This window comes from Microtus ochrogaster, chromosome 21, assembly GCF_000317375.1.
Source record: "Microtus ochrogaster isolate Prairie Vole_2 chromosome 21, MicOch1.0, whole genome shotgun sequence".
NCBI classification, from domain to species: domain Eukaryota; kingdom Metazoa; phylum Chordata; class Mammalia; order Rodentia; family Cricetidae; genus Microtus; species Microtus ochrogaster.
Window position 1 is genome coordinate 39,074,718 of NC_022022.1, and position 11,702 is coordinate 39,086,419.

The window sequence follows — 11,702 nt, forward strand, 5'->3', positions numbered from 1 at the left end:
ATGAAAAAGCCATGGCAGCAGGAACATGAGGCAGCTCTCCTCCAGTCACCATGCTTAATCTCGTATGCCTTCTTCTAAAAAAAAAAAAAAAAAAAAGAAATGAGCAGTTCTCCAAATGTGTTTCCTGGATGAGAGTTAGATTTTGTTGGAAATGCAGACTCCCGAGCCACCCAGGACCTAGCAAACCAGCAGTTCTGAGGTGGAGCCCACTGAGTATGTTTGGACAGATGCATTGTGTTCAATGTAGTTTGAAAGTCACTGTCGTTGAGTACAGTCCTTGTCAGTGAACTACCGATTCAGCTAATACATGTTGTGCAGGCGTGTTAGAATGTTAGAAGGACAATACTCAAGGGTGTTTGAAGGCCGGGGAAACTTGGGAGGAGCCAGAGGAATCGCTAAGCTAGAAGGGAGCATAATCTCAGCCTGTGGTAGGAAGTGACACTTGATTAAAAAAAAGATTATTTGACAGTTTTTTCTTCTTAGTCATGAAAACTACAGCACGTAATTCAAAAGTTCCTGTTCCTGTATTTGGAATCAAGTGCTGTTTGAATATTCTGTCACCCAGGAATCAGGAGGGTAGCACCATGACTTCAAGCTGAGTGTTTCCTAAGCAACCATTTCATTCTCTGACCTCGCTTTAGCTATGGATTGGCCAGCGGAAATGAGGTGTAGTGACTTAAGCCCCGCCCATTTTCAGATCTGAAGGCCAAAACACAAACGAAACCACTGTTTAATTGCATTTCTTTCTTTCTGAAAAGAAAATGTAATTTTTTAGGTTTTATTTTGCAAGTTTTATCTGCATGTGTGTGTGCGCACCACTTGTTGGCAGAGCCTGTGGGTGCCATAAGAGAGTTTTAAGTCTCCTGGACTTGACATAAGGAGACAGTGATGAGCTGCATGTAGGTGTTGGGAATCAAACCCAGATCCTCTGTAGAAGTAGCCAGTGCTCTTAACCTTAGAGCCATCTCTCCAGCCCAATTTTATTGGTTTTAATCATCAGTATTACCCACAAAGATCGATTTTCTTCAGCTAGGTTGAAATCATTTCTATTTGAAATGAAATCTCTATTTTAAACTCTATAAAAATTTAGAACAGAAATGTAAATTAACTACAACTTTAATTGTAGTGTACTTAAGATCATTCTCTTCTAGTTGACTTTTACCTTTTTTAAGAAAATCTTTCACAATCATTTACTTTGTGTGGACACGCGCCCACACCACAGTGAGTATGCAGAAATCAGAGGACACTTGCCGAGGTCACTTCTCTTTTTTCCATCATGTCCCAGGCATCAAAGTCAGGCCATGAAGCTGAATGGTTAGTGCCTTTGCCTACTGACCTAGCTCACAGACAGGCCTTAACTGACACCTACTTATCCAGAGTTCAAAGCACTGAACTCAGGCTGTGTATCGCTTTGATAAAATTTACGAAATGCTTTTTAAATTGATAGGTTCTTGAAAATACAGTCCTGGGTTTTACATGCTTATAGTTGTCATTCGTTTGCTAAATATAGGTGTTTACAATCAGCTGTGTGTTTTGACAGATAAGACTGTGATATGTTGACATGTGTCAACACGAAAACTGTAGCTCTCAGCTAAAGGAGAATAAGAGGCAGTTTATTGGGGGGGTGGCAATTATGAGTGACCATGGTGCCCAGGAACAAGGATTTAGGTTATCCCAAATTTCACATTCCAATGTGGAAGAGGTTTTAAGAAGTACATAGATCAAAGTATGTCATAGAAAGAAAGAAAGTCATAAATCAAGGTAAGTTTCAAATACACTGGCAGGTGCTTCTAAGATGGTTACAGTGTGATAGGGGTGCTTTACATAGGCCCAAGATGCTGAATGGTGACGTTCTTAGTTTTCAGAATAGTGAGAGATATTGGACTGCTCAACCCATGGATTCTAAAAGGTTTCTGTCTGTTACTCACACAGTGTTAGTCCAGGCACAGAGGTGGGCAAGCAATGGCTGCTCAAGGGGACGCTAGAACTAGCTCAAGACAAGGCAATCAGCCTCTGAACCTGCACCATTCCAATCTCTCCCCAGTACTGAAATTCCGATCAGCCAATAAGTCTCTGCTGACGCAGATTCTTTTCAGGAGTTTTCGTTCTTAGATGAGACACTATATAAGTCCGTGTAGTTTAATATGAGATTGAAATAACCTTGTGTTTTTTTATAAACTAATAGGAAAATACTGGATTGATCCAAATCTTGGGTGCTCTTCGGATGCCTTTGAGGTGTTCTGCAATTTTACTGCTGGTGGCCAAACATGTTTATCTCCTGTTTCTGTGACGAAGGTGTGTACTGAATTTTAGAACATGTGCTTATGTATTACATAAACAAGGATTTAAAAACACTCTTTGTCTTCATATCGCTGTGGATTTTAAACCATGAAATTAAAATGTGCCTTTGCCCTTCATTCTCTATCATATATGAAAATATTTTCATTGTTAAAATATTTTTAAAGATTTGTTTTTGTTATATGTAGAAATATTTACCTGAATGTATGTGTGTGCAATATGTACATGCCTGGTCCCTGGAGAGGTCAGAGAGGGCATCAGATCCCTCAAAACTGGAATTATGAATGGCTGTGAGCCATGTGGGTGCTGGGAATTGAACCCAGGTCCTCTGCAATAGGATCAATTTCTCTTAACCACTGAGCCATCTGTCCAGGTCTCATTGTTAAAAAAAGAAATGTTAATAAGTGCCATAAATCTTGAAAGTCTGTTTGTCTATTCTCTGATTGATTCAGTGTATCCCATGGATCTTGTTTCTTCAATTCCCTAAAGTTTGTGCAACACGACATTGTGGTTTTAAACATCCACACGGGCGGTGGTGGCGCACGCCTTTAATCCCAGCACTCGGGAGGCAGAGGCAGGCGGATCTCTGTGAGTTCGAGGCCAGCCTGGTCTACAAGAGCTAGTGCCAGGACAGGAACCAAAAACTACGGAGAAACCCTGTCTCGAAAAAAATCAAAAAAAAAAATAAATAAATAAATAAATAAACAAACAAACATCCACAGACCTTAGAAAACCTCCAATCAGCAGCACTGCTCTGGTCAACAATCCATTACCTACATCTTGGTTGAAAATTGTGATGGCGGATAGAATTAATACAGGCCAATTGGTATAAAATAAAAACAACTTTAATATAAATAGAACACTCACGCAACCGAAGTTCCCGCGATGCCCAGAAATAGGAGACAGGAAGAAGAAGTTACCAGCGTTTGTGCACCCCAATTTATAGACAGGAAGAAGGCTGTCCCGCCCCCAAAAGGCGGGCTCTCTCTACAAAATTGTATCATCACTAAAGGAATATTGCTACAGACACTTGCTGCAATTGGTTGGTTGTCATAAAACAATCTCCTGTAAGCAAGCATCCACTGACTACTATTTCAAAGTTTCAAGGCTAGTTCTGTAAATGCACTGCTTAAAATGAATAGAGTAGCTTCATACAAAAATTGAGCTACAAGGATTTTTAAAACCCAGTTCTATTTATAACATCTTGAAATAAAAATTGCCCTTTCTTTCTTTTTCTGATTAAACTGGCTTTGCCAGTTTTCTCATTGGCAAAGAATTGGCACGTGCCTATCATGAGTTCTGCCCATCTTCAGGAGGCTGACAGGCACAGTGCACAGCTGGTTTCTATTGAGTGGCTCTCCCTCACTGAGCCGGGATTTTCATTGTGTGATCTCAGTGGACATCCGCCACTGTTCTCCACGACAGAGGGGACAGGACTGCTCCATGCTCCTCTGAATGGAGAGTGGTACAGTACTTCTCTGTGTAAAATGGACATCCGTGTCCATGTCCTTGATGCCCTGGGTGTTGCTTACACATTTTTATACAGATTTTTGTAGAAAGGAGATAAAAGAAGGGACCTATTGAACAAACAAGCTAGGAGCAGTAAAGAAAACTGTGCTAGTTCCTCCCATGACTGAATCAATTCTGCCATCGGTAGGAAGTAGAAGGACCAGAAATCAGGACTGTGTGTGAAGAGCATCCTGGGGAATGAAACCGTGGTTACCAAAGGGCTCACTCCACTCTGTGGGCTAGACTGCATATATTACCTTTGTCGTTTTGTTTTTATTGTTTATTTTTGTGTTTTCAGTGTGAAAATTGATTAGTATTGAATAGTAAAACTAGGAATACCATAATCAAAACAATATTAACACATTCCAAGAGAGTAACAGCCAAGATTTTGAAAAATAATTGTTTACTTCCTAATCAGGCTTCAACAATTAGAAAATTATCATAATCTACCAAGTTAGCAGCCCCATGCGGTGAGTGTTATCAACAAGGTAACCAAGGCTGGGGAACCTTGCTAGTCTATACATATCTAACTTGGATTACAAAAATTAGCAAATTGAAAATTAAACTTTAACATTCTTAAGGAGTACGGTCCACATTTTTATCCCTATACCCTAACTGTGCATTTATTTTCTCTCTTCCTAGAGTTCTTCTTTTGTTGTTCTGACATTGGTTCTTTTCCTGGTGTTTGTGGCACTAGGGTTCAGTTCAAAATAAACCTAAGCAGGCCCTCTTCTGCCATGCTGTGCCTCTCCTTAGGGTTTTTCTTTTCATTGTTGTTGCTTTACCATCTCTCAGAATCATTACCTCCCAACCAACATTTTTATCATTTATATCTGGAGACTTAATATAAATCCTTAGTAGCAATCCTATACTCACATTCTCAGACAATGATGTGGTGGTGACGATGATGATGGTAGTGGTGGTAATGGTGGTGATGACGATGATTATGCTAACAGTGATAGTGACCATGGTAATGATGGTGATGGTGGTGATGGTGGCAGGGTGGTGATGGTGGCGGTGGTGACAATGATGACAATGATGATGGTAGTGGTGGTAATAGATGATGATTATGCCAACAATGGTAATGGTGGTGGTGGTGTGTGGGGCTACAGAAGCATCTACTTCCCTTTCCAGACGTGGGTATGTGTAGTCAGACTTGCTAATTCCTGCTCTTCCCTGTCCTGTTCGTGCTATTAGTTAAAGTTAGTCCATGGGTTCATTCCCTTGGTAAACATTTCCTGCTGACTCACCGCTTGCAAGTACTTTAGAATCTGACAGAAAATTCAAATTACTCACCTAAATTATTTTCAAAACTTTGTAACGTATCTTATGAAATTCACACAGAAGTAATCTCATGAAAAACAGATTATAGCATTATGCCAAGCAAACAGCAATCATTACTGTATTGCAAGTATCACTATAAAAACTATTTTATTCTATTTTTATATGTAATGACCTAATGATATACTGCAGCCAGTTCACACAGACTCAGAGAAACCTGTTATCAACATCCTTTCCCAGCCCATGTCCACTGGCACCACCTTGGTAGTCTGAAAGCTGTTTCTACTGTGATAATCAGAATCAGAGATCACGTGATCACCCACCCACACACCACCACCATGCACGGGGGCAGGTGATTAAACCTTTGCCGGCATTCCACCCATTGGCCTTTAAACTCCAGATCTCTCAGGCGCCCTTCCTCAAGTTCCCTACTTCCCCATGTGTTCTGACGGGGCTCTCATTCCCGACATCCCCGCGTGTTCTGACGTGGTTCCCTACATTCCCGCGTGTTCTGACTGAACTCTTATTCCCTACATCTCCGCGTGTTCTGACGTGGTTCCCTGCATCCACGCGTGTTCTGACGTGACTCTCCTTTCTCTGAAACCAGCTGGCGTTTGGGGTAGGCAAAGTGCAGATGAACTTCCTTCATTTACTGAGCGCAGAAGCCACCCATGTCATCACCGTCCACTGTCTCAGCACGCAGGCAGCTGGCCCAGGATTGCCTGTTAGTTTCAAAGGATGGAACGGTCAGATTTTTGAAGAAAACACTCTGCTTGAACCTAAAGTCCTCTCAGATGACTGCAAGGTAAGAGAATGGCACTTTTAGATATGTGGCTTAAAGTGATGAGAATGGGATTTCCCTTCCACACTGACACAACAGAAAGGCGCTGTTTTAAAGCCCCCGGCATACCTATGCTTTCCATAAAGCACCCCTCTTCATAAGTAAATGGTCAAAAGTAGATTGTTCTTATTCTCTTTTTATGTTTAAAGAGAGCAGTATTCCCAACAAGTTCATGTGACCTTTAGTCCTTCCCAAAAACTTTCTGGGAAGTGACTCATTAACGTGTCTGAGATACAATTTGAGCATCAATTTTCTGAATACAGCTCAGCAACAGTCAGGCCCCAACCTACCTTTCTAGGCTGGGCTTGGCTAAACCAATCTATTTATAATAATAATAATAATAATAATAATAATAATAATAATAATAATAATAACAATTCCACTATTTATTGGTTGTTTTTAATATGGTAATTGAACATAGAGTACATATGTTATTTTATTAATCATAATATATTTGTAAAGAAAAAAATTAGTCCAAGCCAGCCTTGGGAGTACACACTATAAACTTAGCAGTTAGGATGTGCAGACAGGAGGATGAAGTGTTCAAGACCAGCCTTGGCTACATGAGATCATCTCCCAGACAAATAAGATTAGTCCCATTTCATATATAAGAAAGTAAAGGTTCAGGAAGCTTAAGAAACCTCCTGGAGGTCGTCAGCTAGTTAGTGGAGAAACAAGCGAGCACCCACAGCTGCACATTCCACACGTCACAGCCGGCTGGCAATGTTTAACTGAGCTCTCATTTGCTCTCCGGCCCCGTAAAACAGATTAAAGTCCTATTATGCATAGGAGGGAAGTGTCGGTGCCCAAATTTCCACTGAAATTCTCCCAGGTTGTGCTAGGCTAATTTCACAACCACGTACTTTACACTGGTTCCAGGGGGTTCTGTTACCCTTACCTTTCCCTGCTGTTGCCCATTAACCCTTTCCTCTGCAATGCCTGTCTCAAGTTCTCTCACCCTCTGGGAGTTTCTGACATTCCTTAAGACCCAGCTTAATTCTGAATCTCATCAATGTGTCCTGACTTCTCTAGCAATAAAGAATTTAGTACGTGTGTCTGTCTGCACCTTGTATCCTGCCCTTACTGTATGCGGGCTGTGTATATATGCTATTTCTTGCCCTTGCCTTCCCTGATCTTGCATGGCTGATTTATGTCTGTTCTCCCCAGTCAGATTGCTGTTTACTTCAGATGTCAGAATGAAGTTAGTCACCTTTCTATTTCCCAAGCACTGTAATGAAATTAGAAATGACAGCTCATTCAATTATGCCTAATGTTCAGCAGCGTGTTTAATATCCGCCTGATGGGTTAGTGAATGAATCCAACAGTTACATTATGTTCAGTGACTGCTTGGCAGGGCAGAGTCTTTCCAACAGTTTCGGTCTGGCTACCAGACCAAGCTCATAACATCAGACAAATGACCTATTGGTGAAAGTCAGTGGCCTTGGCTTTAACATGAAGATATTAGCTTAAATAGTCACTAAGGAGCCTTCACGTTGTAAGATTCAGACCACGACAAGACTATGAGCAAGTAGATTGGCTTCTGAATAAAAAGCTCCACAAATTTAGGCAACTGTGTTTCTCTGCTTTTCCTCGTAGAATATTTAATGCAGAACATTTTATAATGGTTTTGACCAAATCATTTATCATAAATAGCAGAGGCTGCAGTAATGTGAGAAGCAGAAGGCTTAGCAAGAACAAAGGAGAAAGCCATTCAAATGGAATCCACAGAGGAGGGGGGAAGGATGGGAACCTAAGATGATTCAATATGATTATCATTTAACTGCTTCTAACAAAGGCAATTCTGGTTATTTGCTACTGAGTATACAAAGATTGTGATAATTAATCCTCTTTTACCCAAGAGCTTTGAACACTTTGAAGAAAGGGCGGGAACTGGCAAGATGCCCCATTGGTAAAAGCTCTGATGCCAAGGTCAATCATTGGGACCCATGCAATAGAATGATAGGAGAGAACTCATTGGTCTTCCACTAACTTAAAACACACACACACACACATACACCAAATACATTCTTGACAAAGGATCCGATGGGTCTGACCCTTATTAGGAATACTGCAGACCTTTAGCTCATGTCTGTAACTGTGATCCATAGACATCAGAAGCAGAAATCCCATATTAACCTCTGGAAGTAAAGGTCAGAAAACTGTGCTACTGTAAAGGAAGAAAGCCTGGTGTCTCAGCTTCTTTCCCTGACCCTGTAATACAACACTCTGGCAAGAGCAGCTTATGGGAGAAAAGGCTTATTGTAGGTCAGCTGCTCACATAGCAGCCATAGGATCAGTGAATGCACATATGCTAGTTCCCAGGTGATTTTCTCCATGCATGTGTAGGCCAGGATCCCCTGTCTAGGAAATGGTGACACCCGCTGTGGGCAGTTCTTCCGACTTCACTTAATGCAATCAGGACAACCCCCACTAACATGATCAGAGGCCAGTCTCCCCAGTGATTCTTGATTTGTAAAGTTGACAATTAACACTACCACGGTGGGCCTGGTGGTATGGTATGGGTCATTCAGAATCTCAGCCATTCAGAAGAACAAGGCAGAGGATCATGTGTTTGAGCACTGCCTTGTCTATAGAGTAAGTTCAAAGCCAGCCTGAGCAATTTAGTGGGACCTTGTTTTTAAGTATAAAAAAGAGATGCTATTTTGAGTGAGGTAACCCAGACCCAGAAAGACAATAATCACATGTACTCACTCATAAGTGGTTTTTAAACATAAAGCAGAGAAAACCAGCCTACAAATCACAATCCCAGAGAACCTAGACAACAATGAAGACCCTAAGAGAGACATACATAGATCTAATCTACATGGGAAGTAGAAAAAGACAAGATCTCCTGAGTAAATTGGGAGCATGGGGACCTTGGTAGAGGGTTGAAAAGGAGAGGAGAGGCAGGGAGGGGAGGAGAGAAAAATGTAGAGCTCAATAAAAATAAAATTTTAAAAAGAGAGATGCTGAGTTATCTTGGTCATGTGTTATTATGGTACTGTGTTAGCATGGTAGTGTGTTAGCAAGGTAGGCAGCTTATGGGTCTCACCAGTATATAAAGGATCTCAAAATGTAGCCCAGTAATAGAATGCTCACCTAGCAAGTGGGAGAGTTTAGTGTTAATCACCAGTATAGTAAGGGTGAGAGAAGAAAGGGAAAGAAGATGGGGTGAGGGAGAAGAAGAAGAAAACTTCCAATTTTTGATTGATAGTAATTACTACTAACTATTTAGTATTGTTCTAAATATTTTTTATTCTCTTTAAATCACTTTTATTGGGGGGGGGCAGGACTCTATATACCCAACCTTGACTCAAACATACCATGTAGTTCAGGTAGGCCTCAAACTTGTGGTTCCCCATGCCTCGGCTGCTGATATTCTCCGGCATGCACCAGGAGAGCTAACATGGCTGTCTCTCTAAATCTTGAAGAGAATCCACGTTGTCTGTGAAGGTTGCTGCTCATTGAGGATGAGTGCTCTGAGAAGCAGTTACACATGAAAGCATTCTGCTCTGCTTTTACAGATTCAGGATGGCAGCTGGCACAAGGCACAATTCCTTTTTCACACCCAGAATCCTAATCAGCTTCCTGTGATTGAAGTGCAAAACCCTCCTCAACTGGGAACCCAGCGAAAGCTCCACATTGAAAGCGGCTCTGTGTGCTTTCTCTAAAGCCTCCGGCTTAGTGCTGAAACCACGCTGTGGGTCAGGTGATTGGTGCAGAGGGAAAATGCAGACAGAACCGTGTGTCTATGAAATGTGGGGGGCAAGGGACAGTGGCTAAATCTTAAGAAATCTCAGGAAGAAAAGATTTCCTCCCAAGGAGAAACGGCGTTTTTAAAGGACGATGATGGATAGCGTATTTAATTCTCTTAAAATTTTTTTATTAATCTGAATTTTGGTAAAGAATTCCCTAGAACTGAAAATATATAAACTTGGGACCCTAAAGGGTACCCTAAGCTTTCACCCCGTTAGACAGCTGGAGCTGCGGGCCACCACGGAGCAGTACTGGATAGTGCTCCAAACGGTGCGACGTTTCTGTCTAAAAACCTGCGAGCCACTGGCTGTGGCTCCGTATCTTCCCAAACACTAAGGTGTATTCAGGTCCCCATGGGCATAAAATCTTAGCGGGTGTACACTACCTCTTCCATGTTGCCTTTTTGTGTTGCTTGGTGCTGTTTCTCAAAACAGGGTGCTGTGGCTGTCTGTCATAGACTATTTTATTTCTTTCTTCATCTTCGTCATTAAGAGTGTATGTACTGGTTACATCAAAATATGTCTTAATTGTTAATACTTATTTCCATTTGTTTGGTCCCATGCCTAATAACAAGTAAAGCTATTTATGCAAAGTCCTTATTTTATTTTAAAATTCTCTTTATGCACACGGAATCCAAGCCAGCATGTTGTAACTCATGTGTACGCACAAGAGAATTGGGGCGTTTGTTTTGTTTTTTGTTTTCTTCTTTAAATTGCTGTAAAAAGTACCTTATGCCACCTATATCCAGTGGTAGGTTCGGGTTAGAAACTGGGGTTTATAATATACTGTTTTAAAACTCCAAGATCATCTGGAATGATATTTTGTATATATGTAAATATTGTGTAAAGTTTTAGTTCAGCCAATCTTTTGAAAATTGCTGCTGTTTTAAATTATAAAACTATATTTATGCTTTGTAGAAAATACTTGCTTTGTAGCACTTACTGATTTTTCTTTCACTGTTCTTAAACATAATGTTAGTGCTTAAAGGAATTTTGTAGTCTTTAATGCAGCATCATGCATTGAGAGGGATCTTTTTCTACTAAAACTAAGCTCTGCCCAGTCGATCTGTCCTTGTTGTCAGAGAAATGCTAGCTCAATATTAAAAGAAAAAGATTATAACTCTTGCTGTATGGACGAGCCTGTTGTTTAGCTATCACAAGCATACAGTTAACCTCAGCAAACCACATTTACCTACCTATAATAAAGAGGTGCTTTCAATCATTTTGAGTGTTTTGTCATCTTTATTTATTATCATAATCATTTATTACATATAATAACTCCTCTGCCTGAAATGCAAATCAAAACAACTCCAAGATCCCATCTTACACCTTTAAGGATGGCCAAGATCAAAAACACTGATGACAATTTATGCTGGAAAGGATGTGGGGGAAAAGGAACACTTCTGCATTGCTGGTGGGAATGCAAGCTGGTACAGCCCCTTTGGATGTCAGTGTGGCGATTTCTCAGAAAATTAGGAAACAACCCTCCTCAAAACCCAGTAATACCACTTTGGGGTATATTTCCAAAGGATGCTCAATCGTGCCACAAGGACATGTGCTCAACTATGTTCATAGCAGCTTCGTTTGTCATAGCCAGAACCTGGAAACAACCTAAATGCCCCTAGATCGAAGAATGGATAAGTACACAATGGAGTACTACACAGCAGAAAAAATAACAACAGCTTGAATTTTGCAGGAAAATGGATGGAGCTCGAAAACATTATTTTAAGTGAGATAGCCCAGACCCAAAAAGACAGTTATCACATATACTCATTCATAGGTGGTTTTTAAGCATAAAGCAAAGAAAGCCAGCCTACAAACCACAATCCCAGAGAACTCAGACAACAATGTGGACACTAAAAGAGACTTACATAGATCTAATCTAAATGGGAAGTAGAAAAAGACAAGATCTCCTGAGTAAATTGGGAGCATGGGAACCTTGGGGGAGGATTGAAGTGGGGAGGGGAGAGGCAGGGAGGGGAGCAGAGAAAAACGTAGAGCTCAATAAATATCAATTA

General features: G+C 40.9%; 1 protein-coding gene across 1 annotated transcript in view; it reads left to right on the forward strand.

Moving 5' to 3' along the window:
• Col24a1 (collagen type XXIV alpha 1 chain) overlaps nt 1-10,885 on the forward strand; it is a 249,016-nt gene extending 238,131 nt beyond the window's left edge. The window contains exons 58-60 of the mRNA XM_026783871.1: nt 2,186-2,295; nt 5,696-5,893; nt 9,454-10,885. Coding sequence (XP_026639672.1) covers nt 2,186-2,295; nt 5,696-5,893; nt 9,454-9,600 — 455 coding nt within the window. The 3' untranslated portion in view covers nt 9,601-10,885. The remainder of the gene's footprint in view (nt 1-2,185; nt 2,296-5,695; nt 5,894-9,453) is intronic.
• The last annotated feature ends 817 nt before the right edge of the window (nt 10,886-11,702 follow it).